At 45.1% G+C, this 18,741-nt stretch overlaps 1 protein-coding gene across 1 annotated transcript in view; it reads right to left on the bottom strand.

The window, feature by feature from the left end:
• Window positions 1-18,741, bottom strand: part of SPEF2 (sperm flagellar 2) — a 148,785-nt gene that overhangs the window by 120,786 nt on the left and 9,258 nt on the right. Inside the window, exons 3-7 of the mRNA XM_015408709.1 lie at window positions 15,268-15,520; window positions 7,799-7,969; window positions 4,082-4,222; window positions 3,550-3,632; window positions 1,544-1,616 (exon numbers count right to left, since the gene is read on the bottom strand). Of these exons, the coding sequence (XP_015264195.1) occupies window positions 1,544-1,616; window positions 3,550-3,632; window positions 4,082-4,222; window positions 7,799-7,969; window positions 15,268-15,520 (721 nt within the window). The remainder of the gene's footprint in view (window positions 1-1,543; window positions 1,617-3,549; window positions 3,633-4,081; window positions 4,223-7,798; window positions 7,970-15,267; window positions 15,521-18,741) is intronic.

An 18,741-nucleotide genomic window follows, 5' to 3' on the forward strand; every position in this document is an offset into this window, starting at 1 on the left:
GAGAGGGAGAAGAGTCAATTTTTCATGACAGAGGACCAAATGCTGAAAGGATAGCAAAAGCTGATGTGGTGTGATGTTTAAAGTTTGGACTAGAATCTGGACAACCTGGGTTCAAATCCTCACTCTGCCATGAAATCTGCTGCATGACCTTGGGCCAGTCTCTCTCTCTCTCACACACACAAGATACATACAGGCTGCGATCACACTCACTAAATAATCCACTTTCAATCCACTTTCAAAGTGGATTTTACTTGTGTGAACTGGCAAAATCCAGTTAGAAAGTGGATTGAAAGTGGATTATTTAGTGTGTGTGACCGCCACAACAGTGTAGTCTACCTCTCACGGCTGTTGTGAGGATAAAAGGAGAAAGGGAGAACTATATACACTGCTGCCTTGAGCTCTTGGTTGGGGAAGAAGGAGGAGCAGAAAGTGGATTGAAAGTGGATTATTTAGTGTGTGTGACCGCAACAACAGTGTAGTCTACCTCTCACGGCTGTTGTGAGGATAAAAGGAGAAAGGGAGAACTATATACACTGCTGCCTTGAGCTCTTGGTTGGGGAAGAAGGAGGAGCAGGAAGAAGAAGCGGAGGAGGAGATTGGATTTATACCCCATCCTTCATTTGAAGTCTCAGAGCGGCTTACAAACTCCTTTCCCTTCCTCTACCCACAACAGACACCCTGTGAGGTAGGTGGGGCTGAGAGAGCTCCGACAGAAACTGTCCTTTCAAGGACAGCTCTGACAGAACTAGGGCTTGGTCAAGGTCATCTAGCCAGGTGCAAGTGGAGGAGTTGGGAATCAAACCCGGTTCTCCCAGACTAGAGTCCGCGCACTTAACCACTACACCACACTGACTCTAAAAATTTTCTCGGCACCCATGAATGCTGATGCGAAGGCCAAACTGGGCTGGGACGAGAACTTAAGGGGATGCCGCAAAGGCTTTACAGAACAGGCCCCATCCAGCTGAGAGACCCACCCAAGAGATTATTTTAAAAACCCTTCAATCGTGAGACTGCTGGTTTTTATATAGCTTGGTTTTTTATTCATAATTTCTTAACATCACTTCTCTGTGATTTTATTGTGCTGTTGTTCCTTCGGGAGCCGTGTTGAGTGAATCCCCTGGAGAGGCGGCACGTACACTCTCTTAATAAATACACAAAACAAATACCCCCTTTTTGGATTCCTCCGCTGTGGCTGAACATTATGGTAGTGATGGAAAGGGCTGCCACATCACAGCCAACGTAGTAAATTCATACAGTTTTCAAGGCCAGAGATGAACAGAGGTGGTCTGCCATTGCCTGCCTCTGCCTAGTGACCCTGGGCTTCCTGGGTGGGCTCCCATCCAGGTAATAACCCGGCCCAACCCTGCTTAGCTTCCAAGATCTGACAAGTCCGGGCTAGCCTGGGCCATCCAGGTCAGGTCATGAGCATCACAGTACAGCTCACTAAAGCCGTCTCACGGTGGAGCCTGGAGTTTTCGAGACGAAACCGAACTGAATGCCATGTCTCCAGACAGGCACCGCTCCTTCCTTGTGAACCAGGTACAGAGCAGAATTCGGTAACGTGGTAAACGTCCGGATAGCCTACAAATTTTCTCAAGCGGACAGCCGTGTTGGGTCTGCGGTAGAAGAGCAACATCAGAGTCCGGTAGCACCTTAAAGACCCACGAGACTTCTAGGGTGTAAGTCTTCGACAGTCAGAGTTCCCTTCCTCTGGTGAATCTTGCTGGTCTTCAAGTTGCTACTGGACTCAGATCTTGCTCTACTGACATTCCTGCGTCTAAATGGTGGGATTAAACACCCACTCTAAGTAGGGAACTGTTGCCCATGAACAGCAGCCTCCTTTGCTTCAGTCCTGTATAATGGCCAGCGATGAGACACGTAACATCAAGCACCCGTTGTGCATTTGTTTATTTCCCCCACCTCTCATGCTCAGGGATGGCAGCCTCCAGGTGGGACCTGGGGATCCTCCAGAATTACAGCTCATCTCCAGACTACAGAGATCAGCCCCCCCCCTGGAGAAAATGGATGCTGTGGAGGGTGGCCTCTACGGCACCGTACCCCACTGAGGTCCCTGTCCTCCCCAGGCTCCACCCCCAAATTTCCGGGGGTTCCCCAGCCTGGCAACCCTGCCCCCACCCCTCACTGGTGACTACAGGGGACCTGGCAACCCTATTTCATGCCAGATAGGACAAAGTGGAGGTAGGGGGTAGAAAAATGCTTGGTTTGGTTTGATGATGCAATGCAGCAGCAGATGGGCTATTTACTTGACTGGAAAAAAATCCTGGTGGGCCTCTCCCTGGAAGGGCCCCTGGCTGCCCCCATGGTGGAGCTGACAAGGAGCAGCACAGCAATGGATCTTTCCCCCCAGTTTGGTGTAGTGGTTAAGTGCGCGGACTCTAATCTGGGAGAACCGGGTTTGATTCCCCACTCCTCCACTTGCACCTGCTGATGTGACCTTGGGTCAGTCACAAGCTCTGGCACAGCTGTCCTTGAAAAAGAGCAGTTTGTGTCAGAGTTCTCTCAGCCCCACCCACCTCACAGGGTGTCTGTTGTGGGGAGGGGAAGGGAAAGGAGTTTGTAAGCTGCTCTGAGACTCCAAGTGAAGGGGGGGTATAAATCCAATCTCTTCTTCTTCTTCTGTGGAGTCTTGTGAGCAAAAATTCTACTGAGAGGACCTAGTGGTGGGAGGGGTGTAGCCCTTTCCAGGGCTATTTTGGCCTCCCAGTCCATCTCTGGTATCATGCCACATATTTCATGACTATGCACTGGTCCATCTCTAGCATCATGCCACATATTTCATGACTATGCACTACTGGGTGAGGGAGGAAGAGGGACTAGATATGGAACCGGTGGTTTCAGCTGCAGCCTGTGTCTTGGGTTATGGCTGGTTTTGCCCTAATTGAGAAATCAAATCCTGCAGCTGTTACAGGAAATTCACTGGCAGAGGATGTAGTGATGGCCACAGGCATAAACAGCTGTAAAAGGGGATTAGACAGATTCATGGAGGATAAGTCTATCAATGGCTAACCTCCACATTCAGAGGCACTAGTCATCTTAATCCCAGAGCCAGGAGGCATCAGCCTGTATGCCCTGTTGTTTGCCCTCCAGAAGAACTGGTTAGCCACTGTGTGAGACAGGATGTTGGACTAGATGGACCACTGGTCTGATCCAGCAGGACTCTTCTTACACTCTTATGAAATCCCCAGAACTTCTGGAATGCTAATTTTCCAAATCAGACGAATTTGTATTTCTGCAATGGGGAAGCATTTGCGTAACTACACTCTGGACATTATACACTGAGGCACTGCTTGCTGTGCAAAATGCAAACAGGGAACAGAGTGCACCTAATGAAGCAACCTTAATAGATAAGCGATGAAAACATTTTATCTACCCATCTGTACAGCAAATGAGTTACCTGCAAGGAATGCTGATTAACTAAAGATGACTCACAAGTTCAAAGTTGGAAAGCAATTCCTTGCTTCTGTTTCTACATATCACAACAGGGCAATGAAGTTCAGTTTGATCAGAAGTTACCGTTCCCAGTCTTACCTGTCATTGAGTTTGGTGATGGTATGCATGGATGTCTCTTTCCTCATCTGCTGTTCAAACTTCCGGATTTCTGTGTATGTGCTCTGGAAGATAAGCAAGCTTACTTGACTCACCTTCCTTCTGTTCAATACGTTAACCAGATTACAGTTAACAAGTCCAAACTAACTGCTGAAACAAAATTCCCCATGGGCGCCATGGCACCTAATGACACATTTCGTGTTGCTGGTCAAGTAGTTTTTAAATGGAGTGCAGACAGGTGGGGCTTTTGCCCATCACGGCTTCTGATGGACTGTGCTGATTTTTTAAAATGTTGCTTTGACAGCAGCTGCCACCACAGCTCAAGGATCTTCACTGTGTGACTGACGGTAACCTGTGGCAGCCATTTTGTGGTTGTGCCCACCACTCTACCTCAGAATTCCAAAGGTGCCCACAGGGCTCAAAAAGGATGGGGAACCCTGATGTGGCACACTCCACTTCTTTGTAGTTTTGGTTTTCATCAAAGACCAGAAACAAAACAAGCTCCAGCACTTACCTCAGCCTCCCTTTTCTTTCTCAGCAATTTCTGGGCTTCAATCGCCTGCATGGTGTGCTGAGGCAACGGTTTTGGAATCTGGATGATTGCTGCTTGAATCTTGGCCATTATTTCATGCTGCCTCCGTCTCTCCACAACTTTCTAAATAACCAGTGAAAAGCTAATGAGCAATTTAAAAAAAAAAACAGGCTGGGAAAGAAGTATTAATTACCCTCACAAAGCAGTATCGTTTTACAGCAAATTAACAAGAGAGTCAGTATCTGCCCACGCAAACTTCACAAGCACATAAACAAAATTGGTGGGGTTAAAGCAGGCATTTTTGCTGTTCTTTTAGACAGAGGCTTTAGAACAATAAGTAATGGAAGCTGAGAGAGATTCTAGAGACTTTAATCATTATAAACATAGACTGCCTCTCCAATGGGTTTGTCAGCCATGGATTTTGTTTTTGTTTCTTTTGCTGTCAAGGCGCAGCTGACTTATGACAACCCTGTAGAGTTTTCAAGGCAAGAGTTGTTGAGAAGTGGTTTGCCATTGCCTGCCTCTGCATCATGAGCCTGGTATTCCTTGGTGGTCGCCCATTCAAAGACTGACCAGGGCTGACCCTGTTTAGCTTTGGAGGTCTGACAAGATCAGGCTAGCCTGGGCTATCCAGGTCAGGGCAGCGATGGGGAGGGAAAAACAAACACTCCCCTCTTGCGAACGGCAAAAACTATTTGACATTTGTGAAGGGCACCCTGCAAAGAAGGCTTCCATACAAGCTAACAGAAGGCCAGGGTCTACATTAATGAGAAGTCCCATCTAGCTCCACAACCTTCCCCCCCCCCCCCAAGTTCTACCCATTACTGTATTAGGACACCGAGCCATAAGATATGGATGTGGGATGAAATTATACCAACCCCCGAAGATCTTCTGCTGCCTTCACCAATTTAATCATCAAGGCCTGTGCAAACAGTTTAACTGTCAGGTTTTTATTCTCAAAGGAGATGGGGGGGGGAGTGTGTATGGTTCTCCTCTCATTCATTTTTATCGTGACAATGTGAGGTAGCTTAGGCCAAGAGAGAGTGTGACTGACCCAAAGTCACCCAGCCAAGTTTCATGGCCCAGTGGGAATTCAAGCCTGGGTCCCCCAAGCCCTTGTTCGGAATACTTAACAACTCCACAACACTAGTTGTTAGTCACAGCATAACCACAAAATAAGAAGCTCTCCTTAAAGTAAATCTACCAAAAACCTAACAAGCTCAGTCACAGTGGAAAATTAGGAACCAGCTGACTTTGAGGTCAGCACAAGTTGAAGGAAAACAAAATCAACTGTTGTGATCACAGCTTAACACAACTGCACTAATTTCTTCATGGTCACAGGGAAGCTTAAGGTTAAAACCTACTTCCGGAATCATGAACCCACACTGGGGCCAAAGCTCTCCCCCCCAAAAAAAAGTAATCAGCAGAAGAATCAGATCACGTGCTCTGGAGCAGTGTTCCAAAATGACAGCTCCTTGGCTTACATTGCTTTCAAGGCTTTTAGCGGTGGATGTGTAGAAGTAAAAATTTGGATGGGTTTCCCATGAAAAAAATGGAGAGGAAAACATTTAATACAGCTATCTTGAAAGTAAGACTCAGGCACAGAAGTAGCCTTCTGCACTTGTAGCTGCAACATACATGCTAATGTACCTCTGGATGCGCACGGCTATGCTCACTGCAGAGTGTGCCCTGGCCGGGTATGCCCCTTGATCCTCAAGAGGATGTGCATAGCCATAGGAAGCAAACATTTGTTCAACAGCTTAAGTTGCCCACAACAAGACCGCACGAGTGCAATAAACAGGATCAAGAACCATTTTGGATGAATCCAAGAGGCAATTGCTTTGAGAGTTAACGTGGGGGTAGGAGCACCGGCTTAAAATACTGGAAGGATGCTAAAGGGATTTCTTTGGATAGGTGATGCGCTAAATTATGGAATATAGCGGTACTTGAGAAATCAACAAACAAGATTGGATTAATCCAGGGGAGGAAAAAAGGAAGACGATTTTAAGGTAATTTGGAATTGTTTTATTACCTATTTAATGGAATTTCCAGAATATAGGTCATTTAAAAATTGTCCCAAATTGGATGGAAACCTTTATTTGAAATTTTTACTATGACACTGAATAGACATATCAGAGGATATTGTTTTATAGAAATGGTATCAATGAAAATTATATAAAATTATATCCAACTAGGTGGAAGCACTCCCTTCCCCCCTCTATTTCTTCTCACTTTTTTGTTTTATTATTAGTGTTTTTGAGTTCCTTTTTGTTGGAACATTACCATAATAAGACGGCATTATTCTATACTGGATAGGAAGCTAAAGATGGGTTTGTTTGTTGGTTTTGTTGTTATTATTTGTTGAAGGTAGTTAGTGATTCTGAAGATGGCGTCGTGCCGACAGTGAGGGGTTTTTTTTAAAAAAGTACTGCATTAGGAACTGGGAGACATGGGGTCAAGCAAAGCTAACTGGGTGAATTTGGGCTGGTCACTATCTCTCTGCCTAAGCGACCTCACAGAATTGGGAAGATAAAATGCAAAAAAGAGAGGGCAGCTCCAGTTCACACTGGGGTGGGTGCCAATGAGACTTTAACACAGGCCCATAGCCAGGAATTATTAAGTTGGGGGGCACTTAAATTTCTCAGGGGGGGATGGCCAATTTAATTTAAGGTAATTAACTTGCTTGCCTGCTTTGCCGGACGACAAGAGGCAAGCAAAAGAGGCAAGCAAGATGAGCAGCATGGGACTATAGGCGGGGCTTGCTTTGCCGGACGAGGACTCCATAAAGATACAGAGAGCTGCGGGGGGGGGGGGGGGGCCACAAGGCTTGCCACCACCCCTGGCAGCAGCAGAAACAGCAAGGACTCCACAAAGATACAGAGAGCTGCCAGGGGAGAAAGGGAGGCAGGTGTGAAAAATAAGACAGGGGGCCTGGCCAGGGTAGTAAATTGGGGGGCCCTGGTGGAAAGTCGGGGGAGCTGAGCCCCGAAATGCCCCACTGTAGCCACGGGCCTGCTTTAACATGGGTAAGTTCTAACATTTCCCAAAACCGCACATGACTTGGAACTTCTCTGTATCCTCTGAAGTGTAACTGCAAGAAGAGAGAGTGTTCGGCAAACCTATTTGATGAAACGCCACAAAATCCACACCAGGTAATCTAAACAATAATCCCCCCCCCCCCAAATGTCAGTTTCCTGGTTCAAGCTGCAGCCTCAGCAGCCACATTTTGGCCCCCCTACACACACAAAAAAAGAAAGTCCTTAAAATAATCAAAGGCCCAAACGTACTGCATAGCTCCAACTTGGCACTAGGGCCATGAAGGGCTTTCCAAGTAAGCAAAATCAGCCTGAATACAGCTCAAAAGCAAACTTACAGCCAGTGCAACTGGTACAAAATTAGGACAATATGCTCTCATTTCCAATATGGTGCAGTGGTTAGAGTAATGGGCAAGGATCGGAGGGACTCAGGTTCAAATCCCCATTTGTGCCATAGAAGCTCACTGGGTGGCCTTCAGCAGTCACTCTCTGTCAGCCTAATTTACCTCACAGGCTTATCGCGAGGATTAAATGGCGAATACAAGAATGATGTAAGTTGCTTGGGGCTCCCAATGGGGAAAAAGACAGGGTAAAATGAAGTAAATAAATAAATATATCTGTCAGGAGGCAAGTCATGGCAAAGAGACAAAAACCAGCTTTTCACCTTTTCCATGTCTTTAATTTTTCTCTCCTCTTGCAACTTCTTGGCTTTCTCTTGCTCCACAAGTTGCATCTGACCTTTCTTAGCATCCATGTCCTTGGCTTTGTTCTGGAAGTTGTCCGAAATCTGCTGGAGAGACAGGTCTGCTTGACGTGGCACTAAGGTTTTCAGGCGCTGAAATGAGAAGATTTTCAAAAATATGTGATGAAAACTGTGGTTCACATCCAGCTGTCCATGGACTTTGCAGAGTGACGCCCTCCCACTTCCCACTTGTGCTGCATACCGCTGAACCCCATGAGGGACCCTCAGGAACAACTTTGGAAGAAAAGTGTGGTGGCCTGTGATGAGAGGGGGGAAACCAGCAGAAATTGCCACCTCCTCTTCCACAAACATAAATGCTCTTATGACAGAGGATGCATAACTACACATAACTTGATGCAATTACAAGAGTTGCCTTAATGCCAGAGGTTTAGGAAGCCAAGTTCACCTTGATCTAATACTGGATGGATCGCAGCTATAAAATGAAGTGGTTTCATTGATTTGGTGGAAAAGAAAGACAGATGTGGTCAACACCTTTGGTTCTGTAGATCAAGGACTACTATGATGTATGTCAAGGTTTCTCTCTCTCACCCCAGTCCAGGGATGGGAGAGAAACCAAGCATTCATTAACAATTAAACAAACCCCAGGAGAATGTCTGTACACTCTCCAGGCTGTACCAGTAGTCTGCCACCAGGATCTCTCTTTAAAAGGTTCCCCAGCAAAGCTCAGGAGCAGAGATCCCAAACTCCTTCTTGCTTTATGGGACTTAACCACTTTACCAGCTCTGTAAGCAGTGGTGGTAAGCAGTGGTAAGAGGGTGGTAAGCAGTGGGGTACCGCAGGGATCAGTACTTGGTCCACTGCTTTTTAACTTGTTCATTAATGATTTGGAGATGGGAGTAAGCAGTGAAGTGGCTAAATTTGCGGATGATACAAAGTTGTTCAGGGTGGTGAAAACCAGTGAGGATTGTGAGGCACTCCAAAGGGATCTGTCAAGGATGGGCGAGTGGGCGTCAACATGGCAAATGGGATTCAATGTGGCCAAGTGCAAGGTGATGCACATTGGAGCCAAAAATCCTAAATATAAATACACATTGATGGGGTCTGAACTGGCAGAGACTGATCAAGAGAGAGATCTTGGAGTTGTAGTGGATAACTCACTGAAAATGTCGAGACAGTGTGTGACTGCAATAAAGAAGGCCAATGCTATGCTGGGGATTATTAGGAAGGGTATTGAAAACAGATCAGCCAATATCATAATGCCCCTATATAAATCAATGGTGAGACCTCATTTGGAATACTGTGTGCAGTTCTGGTCACCACACCTTAAAAAGGATATTATAGCTTTGGAAAAAGTGCAGAAAAGGGCAACTCGAATGATAAAAGGGTTGGAACACTTTCCCTATGAGGAAAGGTTAAAGCGCTTAGGGCTCTTTAGCTTGGAGAAAAGACGACTGAGGGGTGACATGATCGAGGTTTATAAGATTATGCATGGGAAAGAGCAGGTAGAGAAAGAGGTACTTTTCTCCCTTTCTCACAATACAAGAACTCGTGGGCACTCCATGAAACTGCAGAGCGGTCGGGTTAGAACGGATAAAAGGAAGTACTTCTTCACCCAAAGAGTGATTAACACATGGAATTCACTGCCACAGGGTTTTTTTAATAAATTTTATTTATCAATTTTAAATATACAAAAGACAGCAATACAACAATGCAACGTTGCTTCACTTACAATGTAAAATAATTTTCCCCACCCCTATATATAACCTAAACTTTAAAAACAAAACATTCCTCTAGGATAGACTCAGGTATCTCATTATACACATCCTTTTGTAACCCAAATATCCTCTTTTTTACTTTCAGTATAATGCTACCTTAAGGTATTTTTCTGGGATATCATAAGCTTTATTTTGCTCCTCATTTATATAACTTAACACAGTATACCATTTTTCTACAAAGTCATTATGTTTGTTTGGTATGTACTCCCTTCTTATTTGCATTGCTATTTTATCTGCTATGAGAACATCCCAAACCTTCGCTATCCAAGATTCAATGGAAGGAATACTTTGTTTGTTCCATCGTTGAGCTAAACAGGCTTTTGCTGCATAGAGTAGTAACGTTAATATTTCCATTTTTTGTTTAGAAAATGAGAGATCAGGCCACATATTCAATAAAATAGATTGCGGAGTGTTTGGTATATTACAACCTGTAAGTTTAGCAATTTCTCCAATTATTTTTTCCCAATATACTTTGATATGTGGGCATCCCCACCAGCTGTGTAGGTAAGTTCCAGTGTCTCCACAGCCCTTCCAACAAGATGGGTTATTTTTAAATTTGCTCAAAAATAGTTTATTCGGAGTTAAATACCATCTCGCATATATTTTAAAAGACTGTAGCCTAATCTCCAAGTTATGTGAAATAAATGGGTACAATTTCCATAAAGACTTCCAATCTTGTTTGGGTATTGTTGTTGCACAATCTCTATCCCACGCTTTTTGTATCGAGGTTTTTTTGTTCCAATTGACTTCAGAGATACTTCTATATATTATAGAAGTAAGGCCTTTCAGTGATTGTTTACCCATATAAAGAAATTTCTCGAAACTGTTTAAAGGTCTATCTAACTCAGAAGTTTTCGATATTTCCATGAACATATTTTGTATTTGGTAATACTGAAACCAAGTCAATTGGACCTTATGTTTTTGTGCCATTTTTTGTAGTGAGATTAGTTTTCCATTGTCTAATAGGTCTCTTAACCTATATAATTTTTTCTCTCTCAAAGGTAAAAAATGTTCTAGGGTGATTTCCTGGCTGGAACCACTCTTGTCCCAAAAAGGGAGTCACCGGAGAAACCCCAGGAGCAAGGGCTTTAGTATTGATTAGATATTATCTTTATTCAGTGCACAAGCATGCATATAACATGAGACTAGCAAAAGATAAGAAAACAAATGATATCTATAGCTTGTTCAGCTCTAACGATACAATAGAGGTATTTCATAGTTACCAGGCTGGTGTGCAAATAGTCCAAGGTCTCACCAGGGAACCTTTTTAGTTGTGCTGCGTAGAAATAGTTTTCTAGTATTGGGACTCCCAAACCACCTTCTTTTGTGGGTTTTGTTAGTGTTTGAAAGTTAATCCTTGCCCTTTTTTGGTTCCATAAAAATTTGTGCAGCTCCCGTTTCCAATCCTTAAAATCCTTACTTAATACCTGGATGGGAAGATTTTGAAATAAAAAAATAAATTTCGGAAGTAATATTGATTTAAATAAATCAATTTTTTCTAGCAATGTGAAATTTAATTTAGTCCAATTTGTTAAAGTTTCTCTAAAATCCTTACTTAATGGGTTGTAGTTTGCTTCGTATATTTTAGGTATTTCTACTGGAATTATAATCCCTAGATGTTTCCACGTAGTCTTTACCCATTTAAAAGGGTAGCGTTCAGAAATAGCTTTCCGGTCGTCCTCTGGTATCTTTATAGGGTAAAGTTCTGATTTTTGCATGTTAACTGTAAAACCGGCTATCTTACCCACAAAGTAGAATTGTTGCTCACAAGACTCCACAGCTTAGAGGGAACACAGATCTGGAGTTAAGTACTCTTTTTCTCACAGAGCAACATTCAAGTCCAGCAGCACCTTAAAGACCAACAAAATATTCCAAGGTATAAGCTTTCATGAGTCGAAGATCAATTGTGACCGCTTATACCCTGGAAATGTTTGTTGGTCTTCAAGGTGCCACTCAACTTTAAGCACAAACTAACATGGCACCCTGAAACTGTCACAGACAGAGACAGAGAGACAGAGAGAGACAGAGAGAGACAGAGAGACAGAGAGAGAGAGAGAGACAGAGAGAGAGACAGAGAGAGAGACAGAGAGAGACACAGAGAGAGACACAGAGAGAGACACAGAGAGAGACAGACAGAGACAGACAGAGACAGACAGAGACAGACAGAGACAGACAGAGACAGACAGAGACAGACAGAGACAGAGACAGACAGAGACAGAGAAAGACAGAGACAGAGAGACAGAGACAGAGAGACAGAGACAGAGAGACAGAGACAGAGAGACAGAGACAGAGAGACAGAGATTGAGACCTTCCTACTTGTATCGGACGAAGGGAGTTTTGACTCTGGAAACCTTAAAGCCGGAAAATCTTGTTGGTCTCTAAGATGCTACTGGGCTTGAATCTAGCTGTCAAGGCTAATCGCTTTCAGCAGGCTTTCTCAACAATACGAGGCCCATAAATCCGGGCAAGGAATTTTTATAGTTGCTCGGTGCTGCAGCCCAGTTCAAGCCCAGAGGAACGTATGATGAAGCAATGGCTTGTGCATGTGTGGAAAGAACAGCAGCCATCTCAGTGTGAATTTGGCCCCGCCGTTAAGTGGCTCATTTAAAGTAATTCTTGCCCAGATGGAGGGAACACAGCCAGCTTAGTGTGACTGCATCTACGTGAGACGAGAGAAACATATGTTCAGAGGGAGTCACAGTTCGGATTGCCTTAGTTAGCTTTCCGGGCATTTTGCCCGGTTTCAGCTTCCCAATATGGCTGAGCAGTGTGAGCTTTTGCCCAGCAGCTGTTTGCTTTGAGACAGAGAGAATAGGAAGAGCTACTCAGGCACCTGCTGGGAGAAGACAAAGCAAAGAGAATGGAATGTAATTAAAATTCTGAATATTCCACTGAACCAATGTGATAAAGTTTCAGGAATCTCCCAGAGTGGTTAAGTCAGTACATAAGACGGGATGCTTACTATGATCAACACCTGCGGAACTGACTCCCTGAGCACCACAGAGAATCCTGTATGCGAAATTATACGCATATCCAAGACAGCCCATGTAGCTAGGGGAATTTCATGTGTGCATTACATTACATTACACATTGGATTTCTATACCGCCCCTTTCCGTAGACTCGGGGCGGTTTACATAGTTTGTACAGTTTTGGGGGTTTTTTTAACCTAGGGGCACATAGACAGGGGAGGTGAATTCCTTACCCAGGCACACCCTATTTTCGGCAGGGTCTTCTTTTCTTCTTAGCTTTTTCCACGGCGGTTCTTGCTTGGTGCTGGCGATGTTTTTACTGACACAGGTCTTTCAGGTCTTTGCTAGACGCAGGCACAGGTCTTCCGTTCTTTTTTCTTTTTTTCCCAGCAGCGACCCCTGCTGGTTTTTCCGGCAACGTACGATCTTGCCGCGTCTCAGCTCCCTCCAGTCAGCCAGCCTTTCACCTCATGTCACCGCCGCGCTGTCCTCCGGGGCCGATCACTCCTGCTTGCTGCCTTGCCGCTGCCATCTTTTTCCTTTCAGCCCGCTCCCTAGCCTGCCGCAGTCGCCGCCATCGTGGAACTTCAGCCAAGAGGGAGAAGGGTGGCCCCCCCACTCCTAATGAGTAGGTACCCAATTTATCTAGTTGCTTAAGGCTTTCGAACCGCTGGGTGGGCGGGAGCTGGGACAAGGGCCGAGAGCTCACCCTGGCCGTGGTGGGACTCGAACAGCTGAAGCTGTTCGGTCAGATGGAGTACTGCAGGCATTTACTCCTTGCACCACTGCATTTACTGCTTGCACCACTGTGCAGTGGAGACCCACACACACACACATACACAGTCAAGCTCCAGATATGGGCTCTTGCCTGCCAGGGCCAGGGAGCTGATTTCTTGGTCTTCAGAAAACTATGTAAGGCCTTTTCTTTAGCAATAACAACAAAACCCTAAATACTAGTTTTGATTAGCCTTAGATTTATTATCTATTATTATTAATGGTATAATTCTAACCAACTGATTATAATGTTTTTATTTCTGGTGCTTTACATATTAGTTATTTATTCCTAATCTTAAAACGTTCATCTCTGTTCCTTTAAGTATTAGTTGTTTATTTCTCATTCTCAATTTCGAAATATACATTCCATTTACTAGCCCAAAAGAGCTCTTGATGCAACTTGCCATATAAATATGCTGTCAACTTAAAACCATTAAAAATAGGCTTTAAAAACAAACAAACATCACCCCAGCAACCATTCAAAATAAAACTGAGTCAGTATTGAAAGTAATCAAATGCCTTTAGCCAGTTACCCAAAGGTGAACAGTTCTGCAAGAACAGTACCATTCCTGACCCCTTTATAGACACCTGCCTAACCTTCAAAGGTATGAGCATCCAGAGAAAAGCTTCTCAGGATGAACACAGAAGAGCAGTTATTCCTGCAAAGACATGCATGCTTTCTTAAGGCTTTACATTCAACCCAGGACTGCCTCATCCTGTGCTGCCCACTCTGCCCATTAAGTTCTTCCTCCCAAGCTCAGTTCTCTGTGTCCTCACCTGAAGAGGCGGGGCTAGTGGCAACCACAGACAGGGCTTTTCCAGTGGTGGCACCTCACCTTTGAAATGTCCTCCTCTTTGAGGCTCACCTAGTGCTTAATTTACTGTCCTTTAGGTGCCAAGCCAAAGCATTACTGTTCATCCAGGCTCTTTAACCAAAGGGTTCCTTCACTTTAAGTTGTTTTTATAGTCTTCCTCTATCTTGTTTTATGGATATCATTTTAGGCTACTGGATGTTGTTTTATGCTGTTTTTACACCCCTGACGGGCCTCTTGGCTTATTTTAATATTGGTGGCTTTTATAGTTGTTGTTTTTATGATTTTATCATATTTCCTTCTTAACCTTGTGAGCAGATCTCTGGAGAGCTGGCATTTACATGTTCTAAATAAATCAACCTAGATGTTTGATAGAAATGAAGTCAGTCAGTCAGTGCTTTCTTAAGGATTTACATTCAATCCAGGACTGCCTCATCCTGTGCTGTCCACCCTGCCCATTAAGTTCTTCCTCCCAAGCTCAGTTCTCTGTGTCCTCACCTGAAGAGGCGGGGCTAGTGGCAACCACAGACAGGGCTTTTCCAGTGGTGGCACCTCACCTTTGAAATGTCCTCCTCTTTGAGGCTCACCTAGTGCTTAATTTACTGTCCTTTAGGTGCCAAGCCAAAGCATTACTGTTCACCCAGGCTCTTTAACCAAAGGATTCCTTCGCTTTAAGTTGTTTTTATAGTCTTCCTCTATCCTGTTTTATGGATATCATTTTAGGCTACTGGAAGTTGTTTTATGCTGTTTTTACACCCCTGACGGGCCTCTTGGCTTATTTTAATATTGGTGGCTTTTATAGTTGTTGTTTTTATGATTTTATCATATTTCCTTCTTAACCTTGTGAGCAGATCTCTGGAGAGCTGGCATTTACATGTTCTAAATAAATCAACCTAGATGTTTGATAGAAATGAAGTCAGTCAGTCAGTCCTTTCCACAATGATACTGAATGAATTTGAATAGAATTTGGGTATGCACTTAAGTAGTATGAACCTAAACAGCATGATAAAAAGTCCCACATTCTCTTTTGACGTTCAGATGCTACACCCCACCCAATGGGACTCCCTGCCAAGAACGGTGCTCACATATAACAGCTCACCTCTCGATACATCTCTGTCCCAACGCTCTTGAGCTTCGCAGGAGCCGAGGGCCTCATGGCGTCCATGGCAACTCCAGTGAGTCCGGCTTTCTTCTTTTTCTCCAGAGCCACATACAGCTGGTACACCAGCTTGGTGGCAGCCCCACGCTGCTCGGTCATGATGTTTCGGGCCACGTTTTGATCAAACTGCACGCCCAGGAGTTGCAGGGTGGGCTCCATGCGAGAGAAGTTGTTGAGTTTTGCATTAGCAACCCTGTTAAGTTTACACAACAGACGAGGTCATTGCACAAGGCTTTCTAATTGTCTGAAAAAGGGAAGGCCTTTTCAGACACTTAACCTGGAAAGCTCATCATTCTACAATAAACATAAGCCACGGCAGGTAACAGAGCTGAAGCCGAATTGGCATCCGGTGCAGATCAGAACCTTTGCAGTCTAAAGCGACTTCCCAGATGAACAAATAAAACTGATGCACTTCAGTTCAGTTTATTGTTATGGTCCTTAGACCAGTCAAAACTGATGTACTGAATTACACTATTGGCCTACCCAGGGGTCATTTCGTAGAAAAAGAGGTGCAGGGGCTCATTAGCATAACTTATTAGCATATCTTATTTGCATATGCCACACTCCCTGACATCACCGGAAGTGTGTCAGAAGGCAACACCCACCACTCAGGCTCCACTGGACTGTTTTGGATTGCTAGCTATGGGGGGGGGTAATATGCAGATCTTCCCTCACAGAGGAGGAAGAGCTTGTACCTGAAGGTGGGCCGGGGGGGGGGGCTCTGCAACTTACCTGGCTGCTTCTTGCTCCTCGTGGCCCAACTGAGGGCTGCTGGGAGCAGGGAGCAGGGCTTGTTGCATGTGCCCGCCCCCTGGGCTCCTTACTGCCGGATCTCTGCTCCTGTGTGCTCCCACAGGAAATGACCCCTGGGCCTACCAACCCCCAGAATCCATGACATCAGACTGAGGTCTTTCACAGCACTGTTAAAAAAGCTGCTCTATTAACTAGAGATGCTCGGTATCAAACCACAGAGCTGTTACATGCAAGGCACATAGCTTTTGTGCTAAAAGCAGCACTTGTCTCTTAACAGGAGGCTAGTTGTTTGACACATGTGACTCCTCTTCTGGGGCAGCTGCCCTGGATTCTGATTATTTCCAGTCCCAACTGCGGCAATCCTCAGACTGCCACCTACTGGCTAATGGTTGTTCCCCCACTTTAAGTATCCTTTCCTGGAGCCAGGGTGATGTAGTGGTTAAGAGCAGCAGACTCGAATCTGCAGAACCAGGGTTGATTCCCCACTCCTCCTCCACATGAAGTCTGCTGGGTGACCTTGGTCCAGTTCTCTCAGAGGTCTCGCAGCACCACCTGCCTCACAAGGTGTCCGGTGTGGGGAGAGGAAGGGAAGGTGATTATAAGCCGCCTTGAGACGACTTTGGATAGGAGAAAAGCGGGTCTAAAAACCAAATCTTCTTCATCATCATCCAGAGTCTATGCTTTTTCTATTGTAGCCCCCAGCCTGCAGAACAGGCTCTCTTAGGAGGTAAAACTGATGAAAGGCCATTTTATTTGGCATGGCTTTTAATAGGATACAGAATCTGGGCAATTTGGGCCAGGGGATGTTTGTGGCTTTATTTTGTATGTTTGGTGTAGTGGTTAAGTCCACGGACTCTAATCCGGAAGAACCGGGTTTGATTCCCCACTCCTCCACTCACAGCTGCTGGATGACCTTGGGCAAGCCATAGTTCTGACAAGAGCTGTCCTTGAAAGGGCAGTTTCTGTCAAGAACTCTCTCAGCCCCACCTACTTCACAGGTTGACTGTTGTGTGGAGGGGAAGGAGTTTGTAAGCCGCGCCCCACCTACCTCACAGGGTGACTGTTGTGTGGAGGGGGAGGAGTTTAATAAATTAAATAAATTAATAGTTTAAATAAATTAATAACCCATTCTTCTGCCCTCATAAGGGCCACTATGGTGGCTAACAAATTAAAGTGTACATAATAAAAACCACACTTCGAAAAACCATTAAACCCAGCATCAACTGCACTCTGCCCAGCAGTTCCTACAAAATATGCCATCATATAAGATCAGCTGCAGGCTGGACCACCGGCATTCTCATCATGTTAGAATGAGACCCCAGAGGAAGTCAAGTGGGCACTGCTAGAATTTAGGAGGCAATGTAGGATGGAGCTTTTTAAACAGGCATATGATATGTAGGGGCAACATCAGTTATGATTTTGTGTCTGTGGACAGGCATGACTGACTTATTTGTAGAAGTCGGTATGGAATTGGAAGTGTGAACCACCTCAGATCCTGTAAAACTGAAAACGTAGCATATACACTTTAAAACAAAGAAAGGTGCTTTGCCACTGAGCTATAATCATCCTGATCCGGGAACTTCTGATTTCAATCATCTCTCTTTCCAAGTTACCATGTTACATCCCTCTGCACATATATGATGGATCTTCTAGGTGACACATGCACAATGTGTTTGGGCACATGTCATTGTTGTGCAGATGGCATAACTCACCCCCACTTTCTAGCAATAGGTTTTAAGGCGCTGAGGATAGTTAGCAGCAGCAACCTCCATTAACCAGCAGCGCTCCATCTTACAGGAATTGCAGCATGGGTGGTAATATTGCGATTTGCACAAACTAAAGTCAATGGAATCTCAGTGTAACACCTGTCAATGATCTGATGCCCGGAAATGCTGCATTAGAGCTACCTTTAAACTACTAACCTGCTTTGCGAAAACTGGTCAAAGTCATCCTGAAGTTCATACTTGTGTAGAAGTTCTCCAATGAGGTATCCAGAGGCAAACTCTCTAGGAAAAGATTCTTGATCTGGTTGAATGAAAAGAGAGAGAGAGAGCTGTCTTTGCCATTGACTTTTCGATTATTCTATGAAGAAATATCAATCAGGGCTTACTTGGCTTTGCCAGACTCATCAGCAGTTTGTTCAAATCTAAGGGCTGATTGGTACGTTATCACTGAGGCAAACCACACTTCGAAAAAACCATTAAACCCAGCATCAACTGCGCTCTGCCCGGCAGTTCCTACAAAATATGCCATCATATAAGATCAGCTGCAAGCTGGACCACCGGCATTCTCAGTAAGCTCCGTCATCGTGTTAGAATGAGCCCCCAGAGGAAGTCAAGTGGTCACTGCTAGAATTTAGGAGGCAATGCAGGATGGAGCTGTTATGATCTTGTGTCTGTGGACAGGCATGACTGACTTATTTGTAGATGTCGGCAGAGGTCGATTCGGGGGGGATCGCAGGGGATCGCAGTTCCCCCGAGTGAGGTGCGGGGGACGGGGCACACGACAAAGCCCCGCCCTCTGCTTCCGGCCTCCCCGCTTCCAGCCCTCATTCAGCCAGGAGGAGGCAGGAGAAGAGGGAGGATAAGTTGCTTCCTCCCCGCCTCTCCCCACCCCTGCCTGCCTGGGGCCAGGGAGGGCCTTGGCGGGGCTTCCTCGCAC

Source organism: Gekko japonicus, unplaced genomic scaffold (assembly GCF_001447785.1).
Source record: "Gekko japonicus isolate JY-2015 unplaced genomic scaffold, Gekko_japonicus_V1.1 scaffold2199, whole genome shotgun sequence".
In the NCBI taxonomy this organism is placed as follows: Eukaryota; Metazoa; Chordata; class Lepidosauria; order Squamata; family Gekkonidae; genus Gekko; species Gekko japonicus.